This window comes from Brachyhypopomus gauderio, chromosome 4, assembly GCF_052324685.1.
Source record: "Brachyhypopomus gauderio isolate BG-103 chromosome 4, BGAUD_0.2, whole genome shotgun sequence".
Taxonomy (NCBI): domain Eukaryota; kingdom Metazoa; phylum Chordata; class Actinopteri; order Gymnotiformes; family Hypopomidae; genus Brachyhypopomus; species Brachyhypopomus gauderio.
Window position 1 is genome coordinate 22436470 of NC_135214.1, and position 16952 is coordinate 22453421.

At 47.8% G+C, this 16952-nt stretch overlaps 1 protein-coding gene across 12 annotated transcripts in view; it reads left to right on the top strand.

Moving 5' to 3' along the window:
• The window catches only part of LOC143512574 (membrane-associated guanylate kinase, WW and PDZ domain-containing protein 1-like), a 106655-nt gene that overhangs the window by 25227 nt on the left and 64476 nt on the right, over window positions 1-16952 (top strand). For all 12 annotated transcript variants that reach the window (XM_077003070.1, XM_077003072.1, XM_077003074.1 and 9 more), the window contains exon 2: window positions 11529-11645. In XM_077003070.1, the coding sequence (XP_076859185.1) occupies window positions 11529-11645 (117 nt within the window). The remainder of the gene's footprint in view (window positions 1-11528; window positions 11646-16952) is intronic.

The window sequence follows — 16952 nt, forward strand, 5'->3', positions numbered from 1 at the left end:
ACCTCACACTCCCTGTCCTGACAACACACCACGTCACCCTCCCTGTCCTGACGACACACCATCTCACCTCCCTGTCCTGATCACTCACACCATCTCACTCTCCCTGTCCTGACGACTCACACCACCTCACCCTCCCTGTCCTGATGACACACCACCTCACCCTCTCTGTCCTGATCACTCACACCACCTCACCCTCCCTGTCCTTATGACTCACACCACCTCACCCTCCCTGTCCTGATGACACACCACCTCACCCTCCCTGTCCTGACAAAATACACACCCTCACCCTCCCTGTCCTTACGACTCACACCACCTCACCCTCCCTGTCCTGATGACACACCACCTCACCCTCCCTGTCCTGACAAAATACACACCCTCACCCTCCCTGTCCTGACGACTCACACCACCTCACCCTCCCTGTCCTGATCACTCACTCAGCTGATAGCCTAAATATCTGCTTGGGCTTCACTGCCTAAATATAACTGGGACCAAATATGTGTAGTTGTGTGCATGTGTGTGTGTGTGTGTGTGTGTGAGAGAGAGAGAGAGAGAGAGAGAGAGAGAGAGAGAGAGAGAGAGAGAGAGAGAGAGAGAGATAAACAGAGAAAGAGAAAAAAACATACATAGGCTGACTTCATATCCCAGCATTCTCTTCTCTGACTCAGCAACACAACATTAAAGCAAAAATGGGGTTAGCCACGCCCCCCTAGCAACCACACACACAGATTTGCTCTGAGCATGTGCTTACAGAGCACATGACGCTGTATTCCTCGTTTATGCTAAAGCTAAATGATCATTTTATGCTCAGATCAGCTCCCCTTTGTCCAACCCTAATCAGTGAGGTATTTTCATGGAGACATGAAACTTTCATCCTCATTGATGTTTTGGTCTCCAGAGGTTATAACCAGTTGTTAACAGCAGAACAGGTTTGCTTCAGAAGGCAAATTTGGAAACCAAACTGTAAATTCCCTCTCTAGTTTCAGCCAAAATAATCGTGTCTGTGGTCATGTCCACACCGGATATGCTGTATTCACCATCCGTCAGCCACTTGTGTGCTCCATGTGGATGTGACAGCGCCCCCTACTGGTTACTGCCCTGCACTACGAGAACATTCTCTGCTTGATGTTGCTTGATGTAAGCTAGTACATATGTACGGTATGTTTGTAAGGCTGCCGACAACTGTCACAGGAAGAGGAGGGAGAGGAGGAAGAGGAGGAAGAGGGAGAGGAGGAAGAGGAGGGGAAGAGGGAGAGGAGGGAGAGGAGGGGAAGGGAGAGATCTACACCCTGCACCATCTTAACTGTTCAGCCAAATGGACAAGTGCTTCACCTGTAGCTGAACAATGATCTGAACAGATACAATAACACTGCAGTTCCTCTGATGTTCCTCTGCAGTTCCTCTGATGTTTCCTTCATTTTCACCATTGGCTTATGTACTTTTTAAAAACTTGGTGAACACTGTGAATTTGTGAAACAGTGACTAGTATACTGAGTATGAATACTGATATTTCACTGAGTATACTGCAAAAAAACCAGTAAACCCCCAGACGAGACTAAAAACAGAACATCCCCAGACAGGGAAGGTCTACAGCGTCTGCTCGGGGTCTTCAGCGCACCACCGCTGAAGGTCTCCAGCATCTGCTCATGTGCATGTGTGTGTCTCCTACAATTAACGTAGCCAACAGTGGCAAAGGGCTTCTTAACACGGTGGCTTTACTTAAGTGTCCCTCCATCTGTTCAGTTAGTGCAGCGTTTCTCAAAGTGTGGGGCGCGTGGGTATTGCAGGTGCGGCGCAAGCAATTGGGAGAAATGAACCTTTTTAAGCCTGTCGTTTTAATGCCTGTTCGTTTTGCATAAGCCCCGGATGTTTAAAATGTCTGCGGAACAGCGTGAACCAGGGCTAGATTCGGCCCTTTAATGAATTTAAAATTACGTTCGGTCAACAAATTACATTCCTGTGTGTGGGTGTGTGTGAACGTGCGTGTGAACGTGTGCGTGTGAACGTGCGTGTGAACGTGTGTGTGTGTGAACGCGTGTGAACGCGTGTGTGAACGTGCGTGTGAACGTGTGTGTGTGAACGTGTGTGAGAACGTGTGTGTGAACGTGTGTGTGTGAACGTGTGTGAACGTGTGTGTGAACATGTGTGAACGTGTGTGTGTGGGTACGTGTGAACGTGTGTGTGTGGGTACGTGTGAACATGTGTGGGAATGTGTGTGTGAAGGTGTGTGTGTGGGTACGTCTGAATGTGTGTGTGTGAACGTGCGTGTGAACGTGTGTGTGAACGTGTGTGTGTGGGTACGTGTAAACGTGTGTGTAAACGTGTGTGTGTGAACGTGCGTGTGAACGTGTGTGTGTGAACGTGTGTGTGTGGGTACGTGTAAACGTGTGTGTGAACGTGCGTGTGAACGTGTGTGTGTGTGAACGCGTGTGAACGCGTGTGTGAACGTGCATGTGAACGTGTGTGTGTGAACATGTGTGAGAACGTGTGTGTGAACGTGTGTGTGAACATGTGTGAACGTGTGTGTGTGGGTACGTGTGAACGTGTGTGTGTGGGTACGTGTGAACATGTGTGGGAATGTGTGTGTGAATGTGTGTGAAGGTGTGTGTGTGGGTACGTCTGAATGTGTGTGTGTGAACGTGCGTGTGAACGTGTGTGTGTGGGTACGTGTAAACGTGTGTGTAAACGTGTGTGTGTGAACGTGTGTGTGAACGTGTGTGTGCAGGTGCGTGAATGTGCGTGTGAGTGTGTGTGTGAACGTGTGTGTGAACGTGTGTGTGTGAACGCGTGTGTGAACGCGTGTGAGAACGCGTGTGTGAACGTGCGTGCGTGAACGTGCGTGTGAACGTGCGTTGTAACGTGTGTGGGAACGTGTGTGTGAACGTGTGTGTGTGGGTACGTGTGAACGTGCGTTGTAACGTGTGTGTGAACGTGTGTGAACGTGTGTGCTGTCCAGCTGCCTCCTTCACACCTCACAGATCAGACTGACCTCCATTAGCCCTCCAGATGCTGGGGGAGTCTGGGCTTTGACTCTCACCACCCCGTTCTGTGATAATAACATGGATCTCATTCCAGCCTGACCTGGGATCAGCTATTGTGTGGCGTTTTCATTCCCCGTCTGCTCTGTGTGATACGGAGACATGGCCCTGGAGCAGTGTCTTTGAGAGCAGATCGCCTTACACACCACAGTACAGTGAGACGCTACAGATGGCTTTTCATTTAGCAATTCCTGTGCTTTTTAGTGACAGTGACACACACACACACACACGCTCATGCACATGTCTTCTTGTAAATCTTCACACCAACAGCAATTAGTCCTGATATTAATGACAAAAGATGACCCCGTCACTCGGGCAGGGACCCATCACATGTCCCTGTGAGGACCCATCACAAGTCCCTGTGAGGGCCCTTTGCTCGTGGTCTTCTAATGATGATGTCACATTTCCCTGGCTGCCCCCGGGACAGTTAGCGTTTCACACCTCTCCTGGTGCACACGTGCATGTGTGTGGGCGTGTGTGTTTGTGACACACAGCTCCATGCCAGGTGCACTGCACCGCGTGGTGTTAGCGGCCATGAATTCCCGGATTCTGTCTGAATCAGAAGATGCTGACCTGTTCTGCAAAACAGCAAAATATTGTTTCACCCATATAGAGTCACTTAGTGTTTAAGTTCTGGCTATGCATTTTGAATGGAGATAAAAGAGAAATATGTATTATAATATGTATTTTACTGGTGATCTAGACTGTGCTTCTCTGTATTGCACTGGACACTGCGATAGCGCTTAATCTTGAATCACTCGCTGCTAACAGTGAAACCGTTTTGCTAGTTAGTATAAAATTACACCTTGAGAATCATTAGATTGGGTGAACCACACATCTAATAATCAAATAAGTGATTTACGTTCAGTGAATTACGGTTCAGTGAGTTTACAGTATAAGGTAATATTTAACATTGAGCTTCTGAAATTACTAGTGTAGTATAATATGTTTTGTTTGTGTTTTAAACATTTAAAATATGGGATAAATCGTTCATGGAATGAGCTGTGGTTCTCTGTGGTTCTCTGAGGTTCTCTGTGGTTCTCTGAGGTTCTCTGTGGTTCTCTGAGGTTATCTGTGGTTCTGTGGTTCTCTGTGGTTCTCTGAGGTTCTCTGTGGTTCTCTGAGGTTCTCTGTGGTTCTCTGTGGTTCTCTGTGGTTCTCTGAGGTTCTCTGTGGTTCTCTGTGGTTCTCTGAGGTTCTCTGTGGTTCTCTGTGGTTCTCTGGTTCTCTGGGGTTCTCTGAGGTTCTCTGTGGTTCTCTGTGGTTCTCTGTGGTTCTCTGTGGTTCTCTGGGGTTCAGGTATTGTTTGCTGTGGTAGTTTGCTGTGGCAAATCTACTGTTGCTAAACAAAAAATCAGGTTGTTGTATATTTTGTATAATTTAAGGAATCTATATTTCTTAAATTGAATCAAAATACATTTAATGTTAAAATGGCAAGAAGCTTAGAGAAACCAATACACTATTTTTTGTTCCTGTTATTGTTGTAGTTCTCAAACGGCCCAGGAGGTGGCAGCAGACACAGTGTGCTCTCTAACCCACATGTGATTGGCTGGCTGGAGTGGGTTACCATGGTGACCAGGCCAGAGGAAGCAGAATAGGTCCATGGAGTACCTAGGCACAGAGGGCAGTATTGAGCTGTGGGGAAACACTGTCAGGCGCACAAACACACACACACACACACACACACACACACACACACACACACACACACACACACACACACACACACACACACACACACACGAATGCAGACACACAAAGGCCTGCATTGAGCAGGCAGACACGAACTGAATCACAATCAGAGAACACACACAGGCAGCACACACAACCATTATGTTCCCCTATGTCTAAATGCCAGTTATCCATAAACATATACTTAAACTGTGCACCAGATTTCTCATGGTTTGTTTTATCTTTATCTTATCTCGTGTCTAGTAACGGTGATTAGCTTTCTATCAGAACACACAGACTGTACATTTAGATGTACCATTACATATAAATAATAGATCAAAGACATTTTAAGACAATCTGTTCTGCCACTTGATTTTGTGTAGCTGAACGAAACAGTATGTTAATTTGTGATGAACTGGTACACAGGGCTGTGGCACTCGGTAGTGTCTCCTCCCTGTGATGACCTGCTATATAGAACAGAATGAGAATAACACGCATCTGGTGTCAGTGATGTCAGCAAAGATGAAGAAATGCCCATTGTTTACAGACGGCGGAAAATAACGCCATATTTCTTAAAAACGCCATATCACCTACTAACCACAAGTCCTGTAGGTGTAGCAGAGTACTTCCTGTGTAGAAAGATGTAGAAAGACACACACATACACACACGCACGCACACACACACACACGCGCGCCAAAACCCCAACTCCTATCAACATTTGAATAATTTAACATAATAGACCCTGGGCCACAGCAGCATGTGACTGTATGTTTTAGAAAAACACACACACACACACACACACACACACACACAGGACTTGCGTGAAAATAATACTGTCCTCCTTTTACTCCTTTGACATATTTTACACAAAGACAGGGTGAAATGTGACCACTCCCCCAGTAGCCTATTTAGACATCTAAACCTCACAGCTGAGAGCTGACGTCTGTGGGTGTGTCTGTGTGTTTGTGTGTTTGTGTGTTTGTGGAGGGGAGGGGGTGAGAATGAGAGAGAGAGAGACCTCCTGAAATTCAATTGAGGTTGAACGTGTAACTAGATTTGAGGTTATGTAATGTTTACCAGAGGCCAGCTCAGGGGTGTGTGTGTGTGTGTGTGTGTGTGTGTGTGTGTGTGTGTGCATGCAGCATGCCGATGTAATTCTGTTATTTGGGTTAAACCTTATTTACCCTTTCATGCAAGCCTTCCCACCCTGCATGTCTCTGTTTCCCAGTCTGCATTTCTCCAACTGTCTCTCTCTCGCTCTGTCATTCTCTCTCTCTCTGTCTTGCTACCCACCTCTGATCTTTCTCTGTCCATCCTTGACTTTCTTCCTCTACACTTTAAACCACAATTCCTTCTCTCTGTGCTCAGTTCATCACAATGATGTGCTTAAGGTGCGTGGGGGGGGGGGACATCGGAGGGTGTGTCTGCCGTCATTCTGATCAGGTTCAGCTGTGCACCGCATCCGAGTCCCACTGTCTGCACATCTTTTTCTGGAGTGCGGTGCGACCTGGGGCTGGTTTGGGCTGGTTTGGGCTGGTTCTCGGAGGTTAGTTCTGATATGATGCGGGACTGGTGCCATGCTTTAAAAACGTGTCGGCAGTTTCTGACTGACATTGCCATGGAATATTCGTGTGGCTCCACGTCTGAATGAAAGCTGAAGGAAACCATGTGACACTTCCCATGGGAAATAAGTATCAAACGTACCCTAAGAACCGGTTAGCAGTGAACTAACGTTGTAATAGCATTTTCACTGATGTAAAAACTAAGTTCTTCTACAGGTTTCTTGATTGCATGAGCCCTCTATATAGAGACAAAACAGACAAGGCTCTGTTTGTGTGTGTGTGTGTGTGTGTGTGTGTGTGTGTGTGTGTGTGTGTGTGTGTGTGTGTGTGTGTGTGTGTGTGTGTGTGTGTGTGTGAATGAATAGGTCCTCTGGCATGCAGCCCAGTATAGACAGAACATGTCAGTGCAGCCCCTGTGAGAGCCCAGACCCTGTGTGTCTCAGAGGCACGTGTGGGACTGTGGGACATGTCCCATAACTGCCGTGTGATTGGTGAGTGAGGACGCCTGAATGTCCTGCGTCTCTGCATGGACAGGAGGCATTAGCACGGTGGTGGACGTCACCATGGCGATGTTAGATGATCTTGAGAAGTGAATGTCCTTCTTTGAAGTTAAAGCTGAACTTTAACTTTACCTCCTGAGTTCAGGAGAATGATTTGTGTGTTTGTATGTTTGTGGTTAGGGGATTATTACTCTTGTTGTTTGTGGTAGTGGTTCTGATCACTGTTGGTCTGGGGTGGTCACTCCCGGTCACTCTGGGTCAGGGATTAGAGGCCCTGTGGTCAGCACTTGGGGCTGTGGCTGGAGTCATGTTGCAGTTTCTGGTCCTGGTCCTGTTTGCTGGAATTGTAATTTCCTCATTGCTCACATTTCCTTTCTATTTGTTTGGTCGGAGTGGCCTCGTATATCCCTGTATTGTGTGTGTGTGTGTGTGTGTGTGTGTGTGTGTGCCTGCCATGCCAGTGTTTACAAACCATTGCACTTTATTGTTTGTGTTGACTGAAACAAGCACATTCAGACTGGTTGTGTGTGTGTGTGTGTGTGTGTGTGTGTGTGTGTGTGTGTGTGTGTGTGTGTTTGTGTGTGTGTGACTGGAACAAGTGCATACAGACTGGTTTGTGTGTGTGTGTGTGTGTGTGTGTGTGTGTGTGTGTGTGTGTGTGTGTGTGTGTGTGTGTGTGTGTGACTGGAACAAGCACATTCAGACTGGTTTGTGTGTGTGTGTGTGTGTGTGTGTGTGTGTGTGTGTGTGTGTGTGTGTGTGTGTGTGTGTGTGTGTGACTGGAACAAGCACATTCAGACTGGTTTGTGTGTGTGTGTGTGTGTGTGTGTGTGACTGGAACAAGCACATTCAGACTGGTTTGTGTGTGTGTGTGTGTGTGTGTGTGTGTGTGTGTGTGTGACTGGAACAAGCACATTCAGACTGGTTTGTGTGTGTGTGTGTGTGTGTGTGTGTGTGTGTGTGTGTGTGTGTGTGTGTGTGTGTGTGTGTGTGACTGGAACAAGTGCATACAGACTGGTTTGTTTCTCTGTCCTCATCGACACAGAGATTGTGGTCTGCGTTCATCTTCCTGCAGTGGGCACTGTGCCCTAGACATTCCAGCTGTTCCAATTGCTTTCTCTCTCTCTCTCTCTCTTTCTCTTTCTCTCTGTCTCTCTCTCTTTCTTCTCATTCCCTTCCTCTCCAGAGTGCCTGGTAGGGACCTCAACTCTGTCAGCTGCGGATGGTTGCTAGGTAACAGTTACCTGACTAGGGTTAGCCACCACTGTGTAAAGCGAGCCGGACGGTCCATGTGAGGGATGAGATACGCGTGTGAGGCGGTGTGTGGCTGTGTGAGGCAGCATGAGGCGGTGTGAGGGGGCGTGAGGCGGTGTGTGGCTGCGTGAGGCGGTGTGTGGCTGCGTGAGGTGGCGTGAGGCTGCATGAGGTGGCGTGTCGTGGCGTGTCGTGAGGTGGCGTGAGGGGGCGTGTGGTGGCGTGAGGCAGCGTGAAGGGGCATGTGGTGGTGTGAGGTGGCGTGAGGGGGCGTAAGGTCGCGTGTGGAGGTGTGAGGTGGCGTGAGGCAGCGTGAAGGGGCGTGTGGTGGTGTGAGGTGGCGTGAGGCGGTGTGAGGCGGTGTGAGGTGGCATGTGGTGGTGTGAGGCGGTGTGAGGTGGCGTGAGGCGGTATGAGGTGGCGTGAGGCGGTATGAGGTGGCGTGAGGCGGTATGAGGTGGCATGTGGTGGCGTGAGGCGGTGTGAGGTGGCGTGAGGCAGCGTGAAGGGGCGTGTGGCGGTGTGTGGCTGCGTGAGGTGGCGTGTGGCTGCGTGAGGTGGCGTGTCGTGGCGTGTCGTGAGGTGGCGTGAGGGGGCGTGTGGTGGCGTGAGGCAGCGTGAAGGGGCATGTGGTGGTGTGAGGTGGCGTGAGGGGGCGTAAGGTCGCGTGTGGAGGTGTGAGGTGGCGTGAGGCAGCGTGAAGGGGCGTGTGGTGGTGTGAGGTGGCGTGAGGGGGCGTAAGGTCGCGTGTGGAGGTGTGAGGTGGCGTGAGGCAGCGTGAAGGGGCGTGTGGTGGTGTGAGGTGGCGTGAGGCGGTGTGAGGTGGCGTGAGGCGGTATGAGGTGGCGTGAGGCGGTATGAGGTGGCATGTGGTGGCGTGAGGCGGTGTGAGGTGGCGTGAGGCAGCGTGAGGTGGAGATCGGACGCTGACTTCCACCCGACTTCCGCCCATAGTGGAGGCAGCCGCAATCACAAAACCCGCTCTTCCTGGTCATGGTTTCCCCCCACAGCCGCAGAGAAAGCCACACCTTAACTCCGCCCCTAAACCCAACACTGAATCCAGAGGCACACCCTGCTCAAACCACACTGACAGGCTTCACCCTGAGCCCCAGGGTGAATGAGGTGTTAGCGTGAGTGAGGTGCTAGCGTGAGTGGGGTGCTAGCGTGAGTGGGGTGCTAGCGTGAGTGGGGTGCTAGCGTGAGTGAGGTGCTAGCGTGAATGAGGTGCTAGCACGAGTGAGGTGCTAGTGTGAGTGAGGTGATAGCGCATGGGTTAAAGTTCTCCGTCACCACGACGGATTTCCATCATTTGAATTTTTTGAGGAAAAAAATCCATCAGATCATAATAATAAACTAGGTTTATAATTGATGCGTCGCGAGTGGCGCGAGGATCGGCGCGGCGAAAATGACGCAATCACGGTGGCTCCGCACGTGCGCGAGGGTCTCGCGCTGTCGATTCGCAAGGTCGTGCACTTCTCGAATTTTGTAACCGCGGGTCGCGCCTCAGCGCAATGAACAAAGTCATTTTTGCAGGGCTCATACACCTTTATAAGGTGGAATTCAAGCACTTGTACGTCACTTTAAAGGTCCATTTCAATATTTCCCAGCACGTTAAACTTAACTAAGTTAAATATTTATACATATACTCGAAATGATTCGAAATTAGCTTTTTTTTCATCACATTATTTAATGATGGTTTATTTTCAAAACGCCCGATCTTAACGTCTTCACGTTCTCTCATGTTTCGTCCTGGAATTACAAACGTAATACAAGTGAACTGTTCAGTCAGATATTTGTTGTGAAACTAAGTAGTTACAGTTTCAAGCATTTTCAAGTACTTTAGCCTAAATTCCAGCACTTTTGAAACCTGGAACACAATGCAACATTAAAATTCATCAGGTAAATGTTCATTCCCCTGTTTTTGAGGGGTGTTTCTTTATACCACCACATATCGTTTCGGAGAACACTGTAAAGAATGTGACGCCTCCGCCACTCGCTCAGGTTTGCGCGAGGTGGGCGGAGTTGCGCTACGGTCACTCGTGAAAGTATAAACCTAGCTTAAACCTAAACCTAGCTTTAGGATAGGATAACTGCGTACAGTATGTACGTATGTTCCGATTTACACCGAAAATCGATTTACGACGGATTGACGTCGTAACCCAGGGACCGTCTGTATTTCACACTTCGGAAGAGCTTCAGAGGTAGATGCAAGATAAACTCAGTATTTTATCTTTATTCTGATGAAGTTTATTTTTAAAATCAAAAATATAAGATAGTGTTTTTTTTTTTTTTTTTTGAGCCGGTACAAGTGGTCAGATGATCGGGTTCATCATGGCCGCCCGTAACTTATGGCGTAAGGCATAATACATGAACAAAAGCACAAAATGTATGCCCTAATAAACCAACACAAAATATTTATTAAATATTTTATATATTACAACTAACTATAATCATAATACTTGTAATTCTTTTAAACTTTATTTGCGTAATTTCTTTGAGTTGTCTTGTATCCTATAATTTTAACAACAGTAATTGTTATTGCCATTTTTGGACTTTTAATATTTTTGTAACATACCTACCTGCTTTAAGTAATCTTACTGCTTATGTTTTTGTGATAGTGAATCTAATAGTGTGAGTGAGGTAATAGTGGGAGTGAGGTGTTAGCGTGAGTGAGGTGTTAGCGTGAGTGAGGTGTTAGCGTGAGTGAGGTGATAGCGTGAGTGAAGTGCTAGCGTGAGTGAGGTGATAGCGTGAGTGAGGTGCTAGCGTGAATTATGTGTTAGCGTGAGTGAGGTGTTAGCGTGAGTGAGGTGATAGCATGAGTGAGGTGCCAGCGTGAGTGAGGTGCTAGCGTGAGTGAGGTGTTAGCGTGAGTGAGGTGTTAGCATGAGTGAGGTGCTAGCATGAGTGAGGTGATAGTGGGAGTGAGGTGTTAGCGTGAGTGAGGTGCTAGCATGAGTGAGGTGCTAGCGTGAGTGAGGTGCTAGAGTGAATGAGATGTTAGCGTGAGTGAGGTGATAGCGTGAGTGAGGTGCTAGTGTGAGTGAGGTGCTAGTGTGAGTGAGGTGATAGTGGGAGTGAGGTGCTAGCGTGAGTGAGGTGCTAGCGTGAGTGAGGTGCTAGCGTGAGTGAGGTGATAGCGTGAGTGAGGTTTTAGCGTGAATGAGGTGCTAGCGTGAGTGAGGTGATAGCGTGAGTGAGGTGTTAGCGTGTGTGAGGTGCTAGCGTGAATGATGTGTTTGCGTGAGTGAGGTGCTGGCGTGAGTGAGGTGCTAGCGTGGCTGTGGTTTTGAGTGGAACCACTAGCTTATAGGTCATTGTCTTGCTGCTTAAACTTTAACCTTTAGAGTTTTGTTTTGTTGCAGTTTCTTATTTTCCGAAAGTGTTTTGAGTTTAGTCAGTGATGCACTTTGTTCCGTAGACTTCAGTGAATTATTCTGTGAGTGAAGTTCATTTTTGAGGTCACTGACTAATATATTTATTTTGTGTGTGCGTGTGTGTGTAGGGCACAAACTAAATAAGGACCTGAGGCACTTTCTAAGTCTACGTTTTCAGAAGTCCTCAACAGACTATGACCTTCAGCAGACCATCAGAGACAACTTGTACCGCCATGCAGTGCCCTGTGAGTACCGTCAGCCACACACACACACACACACACTCACACAAAGCCCCGTCCATACCTTGCCTTCTGGGTTCACACATGTTCTTGTCCACAAGATGCTGAGTGTGAAAACCTTTCCAGTCTGCTGCGTCTCCTGTGTGGCCCCTTGAGATGTGCTCGCTCTAGAGAAGATGCAGCAACAGAACTCGCTGTGAGGAGGGCGAGAGGGAAACAACCGGGCATACAAGACATCACTGACACTGTCATCACTGACACTGTCAACACTGACACTGTCATCACTGACACTGTCAACACTGACACTGTCAGGGACACCACGACATACAATATGCTGTAACTGCAGCAGGGGCAGTCATAGCCTGGTGGTTAGGGAACTGGTCTTGTGACCGGAGGGTCGTGGGTTCGATCCCCAGACCTGAGGCCATGACTGAGGTGCCCCTGAGCAAGGCCCTTAACCCTCAACTGCTCACTTGTATAAATGATATAAAAATGTAAGTCGCTCTGGATAAGGGCGTCTGCCAAATGCCGTAAATGTAAATGTAAATGTAAATTTTATAGCCTTGATGGATCGGTGTGGTTCCTTTACAGCAGGGGTGTCAAACTCATTTTCACTGCAGGCCACATCAGCATAATCGTTACCCACGGAGGGCCGTATGTAACTTATAAATGTACCTACTCCTTAATGTTAAATACCTCTGAATTTATTACTTATTCAAGTTACAAATATTACAGATATATTTGCGTAAATGTAAAAAAATGTTTGCTTGTTGCTCTGTTATTATAACATAAATCCTTTTAATTTGTTAGGTTATGAAACCCACATTACTCCATCAATCAACGATCAAACTATCCAAGTGAATAAAGAAAAAATGATCAAATATATTTACGTTGTTCAAAACTTGAAATATCAAATAACGCTCCTTCTAAAAAAGACTGAAGTGTGGCGATTTATTCAGCCACAACAAAGCTAGCTTTTACTGCCGTTTCGTTTGTGCTTGTGAACACATTCTGTTCGCAGTGTTCAGAAGACATTCTGCGATCGCAGTTTGCTTCTTAATTCTTTGACAGTTCGTTGTTTTTCTTGATGGCTAATTTTGGCATACTTAGCTCCGTGTTTGGTCACAAAATGCCAACATATATTGTACTCTTTGACAACTGCCACCACTTCATACCCGTTTTACTCCTTGAAGCGCAAACATCGCTTTCCCACCTTTCTTGAAACACCTTTCTATCTGCATCGATGTTTCTTTTCCTGGACATTTTGGGATCATTATTTGTATTTCCCAATTACACTTATTGGGAAAATCGCATTGATATGGAAACACTGCAGTGTCGAGATGCCGTCACTTCGTAGGTAACATAATTGTGGGTAATTTAGTTTTTGCTCATTTTTACTTTTTTTTGGACAATTTGGCTTTTTAAGCTCTTGCGGGCCACATAAAATGACACGGCGGGCCACATTTGGCCCGCGGGCCTTGCGTTTGACACCTGTGCTTTACAGGCATATAGAACATGTCGATCCAGGCGATTGTTTTGTTTTTCTTTATTCTTTCTTATTATTTCTTTATTGTGGTTTCTTATATGACTACATAAAAGGCTATGCTAGTCAACCATTTGAGGAAAAACTTTATTCCTAAATGCGTATTGTCATTCTGAATCGTGATTGGTGGTGTGGAAGACGAAGGATGTCATTTCTGAACATTGTTGGAGCCGCCCTGTTATCTTAGGCGTCAGCCCCAGTTGATGGTGTCCCGTCACCTCTTCAGCTACCTTTGTGTTTTTATGCTTCCATATTCCCTCCGTTTATACTCCTGGTAGTTTTCCAACATCTTATCTGCTTTCACAGGTGGTTCACCACTGCTCATTTACCTGTCTGGGTCTGTAGGTTCCCGTGTGGTCTGTCTTGTTCTTCTCTACCGCTCTCATTTGGATTTGGGGCTGTCCTGTTTGTACACCTTGCAAAATGTCCCTGCTGTTTGGTTATTTAGTTGTACCTCTCAGTGTGTTCCTCCTCTGCCTGCATCTTGCATGCTGTGACTATCTCAGAAGCTTCCTCACACAGTTTAGTATTGAGTTTTGGGTCTTCTCTTCAATCCACCTGGTGCTTCCTGTTTGATCTCGTGCTGCCATGATTTGTGGCTGTGTTCTGTCCTTTGGTCCTGCCTTTTCTAGTCGTTAGGAGGTTTCTCTCATGTCGTCCACCTCTGCTATCGTTGGTACGTTCCATGGGCTGATCCTGCCATGGAGATTCCTCTGCTTCCATGGTGACCACATCCCCCGTCTGACTAAAGCACTCCCATCAGCTCATCCACGGGAAGCATTGGACGTGTTCATGGATGTGTCCTGTCTCACCCTGCTGGGACGTGTTCCTGGATGTGTCCTGTCTCATCCTGCTGGGACGTGTTCCTGGATGTGTCCTGTCTCACCCTGCTGGGACGTGTTCCTGGATATGTCCTGTCTCACCCTGCTGGGACGTGTTCCTGGATGTGTCCTGTCTCACCCTGCTGGGACGTGTTCCTGGATGTGTCCTGTCTCACCCTGCTGGGACGTGTTCCTGGATGTGTCCTGTCTCACCCTGCTGGGACGTGTTCCTGGATGTGTCCTGTCTCACCCTGCTGGGACGTGTTCCTGGATGTGTCCTGTCTCACCCTGCTGGGACGTGTTCCTGGATGTGTCCTTCCATGTGGTGTACAGCCTTCGGGTGGAGGTTCTTGGGTGGAGGTTCTTGGGTGGAGCGTCTTGGGTGAAGAGTCTTGGGTGGAGCGTCTTGGGTGAAGAGTCTTGGGTGAAGAGTCTTGGGTGGAGGGTCTTGGGTGGAGGCCCATGATGTCAACATTTCTTCTCACGGCCATATTTTTGTGCTTAAATATAAAAGTATTACTATAAATACCATATATTTTATATCCTTTTAACATATTAGTCTTTTTCAATAACTATTCAATTAATACAGTAATTGCTATTAATTGAGCCCTAATGAAGAACCATATGAGACCTTTTTAATAAAAATCACTTCTTCGTGTTTGACAGATTAATGTAAAGCAATATTATAAGGATTTTTATGCCTACATGAATGAGGCATCATTATGATTGGTAAAGTCCAAATAAATATTAAGTATAAGTCCAGCGTCCGCAGTGTGGACAGTAGGAGTGAAGTTGGACCTTGGCCAACTGGTTCTGGCCCGGGTGACCCTGTGTCTCCTCCCAGATGGTAGGAGGTTCTACAGTGTGTGACCGGGGCGGGAGGAGTGATGATGTGTGTACTGCTCCTTCAGCACCGGCGGTGAAGGGTCTCCGATGGCAGGGAGTCATGTGGCAGTGATTTGTTGCGTGGCCTTCTCTGCTCTCTGCAGGGCCTTCCTGCCAGTCACAGTGGAGCTACCACACCTTCACACGCTCGTCTCAAAGACGGGACTGAGTGGCTCCGCCCACGCGCTCACTCCGTCGGTTGTGACAGTTCGCTCGAAACTTTCGTTTCTCTTGAATCCCCCCTTGCAGGGGTGGGCCGGTCGGACACGACTCGCTGTGGCGGCCGCAGCCGAAACTCAAGTTGTGCAGAGTGAAAGGTCACCAGGCCAGAGGGCGAGGAGAGGGAGCACCGCCCCGACTGGCCAGCAGGGGGACGGTGAGAGGCAGCGGCATGACTGCAGTGACAGGGCAGGGGCGCGACCCTCTCACCTTTCGTTACAGGAGGGCAATTACTAGACCCTCGTGTGTGTTCTGGCCCCTCCTGTGTGGCACGTGGCACGGCTAGCCACGAACCTTTAAGCTAGAAGATGCGTGCTGGACCTCGGTCTGTTTCCCAGACTTCTAAATCACTGTTAGGAAGCGCTACCATGTTTTGCTCTCCTAGCACTAGCAGAAGGGGATTATTGACTCCTTATGCTCTTGTTAAAGCGTCCTGAGATCACAGCGTTGTCTCTAAGCTTCCCGAACGCATACGCATTTCCCCAAGAGCTGATTTACCATTATATATATTTATATAAAGAGTAAATATATATTGATTGAGTCATTTCCTGCTGACTGTGCCCGCCACATGGCAACTGTCACTGGTGCTTGAAGATATGCAGACTTACCTTGGCTCACCCAGAGTGACCTGCGGCGGATGGACACAGGGACCCTGGGGATTATAGCACTCTGGCTTTCAGGTTAGTTGGCACGAAGCCCTCGTTTGCGCAGGGGCGGACCTAAACAAGCAAGCAGGTGAATGTGTATGGAGCGGAGGGCAGGGCATCAGTCGCTTGGCCCCGCCTCCAACAGGCGCATCAAACAGCCTGCCACTGCTGGGGTGTTAAATGCTAAAATGTATGTCACAGCTCTGTTTCCCTCCTCTTCCACCCCACCCCACGTTGGGTACGTGGGACGGCTCAATCCCGTGAACTGGTCCAATCCCCAGGACGCTGGGATTATTAGGATTTCCTGGTTCTCGAAATCTGATGCACTGGAAATGGGGTTTGTACACCATCACATGACAGTGTCCACATTTTAGGGGCGGAGAGTGCGAGATCTGTTACCGCAGGTCCCTTATTGCCCCCAGGAAACGGGAGGATTACCATGTGAATGTAGACACCCCGTAAATCACTTGCAAATGGTTATTCTATTACATTTTCGACAGACATTTTTTTGATAATCGCTTTAGTGCCCCGTACCGCCATTATCCGCCTCCAGACAGAAGCAGTAGAGTTCTGCACAGAGCACACAGGCCGTGGTGCAGCTGACTGAACTCAACACACACTGTTAAGCATTTTTGTTGTAGTTTCAGGAAAATACCAAGACAAAAAAAAGATTTTTTGTTTGTGTTGCGTTACATCCACATTCTTCAAATACCTGTATTATTAAAAAAAAAGTAAATAGACTACAATGCCATTTTTGTTTAATACGAATATAATCAAATGTGTTTTGATAGACAATGGCTGCTGTAGGCTCCAGTGTTCTGGCATTGGTAGTCTACTATGGCAAAAACTAAAAAAAACGGAAGTCACGTATCTACTCTGTAAGTATGTGACATACCAGCCGGGTGCAAAAACAAACACAGCTCACGCAGATGGCGTGGGTTAACGCAGACGCTCTGAGGTGCCGCCGGTCACGATCTCTGTCACTTTAACAAACAGGCAGCGTGAGCGACGAATCAGCAGCCGGCACAAGTCCAGCGTGAAATGTGATTGGGCCGATTGCGGCAGTGTAAAAGTATAACTTATCAATGATGTCTGTTACAACACAAGAAACCAGCTCCACCAGCACCCGCCATGGATGTGTTTAGTCTTACATTTGTCTCGAGCTTTTACACACGAATCTCTCTGAGCCGTCATGCTT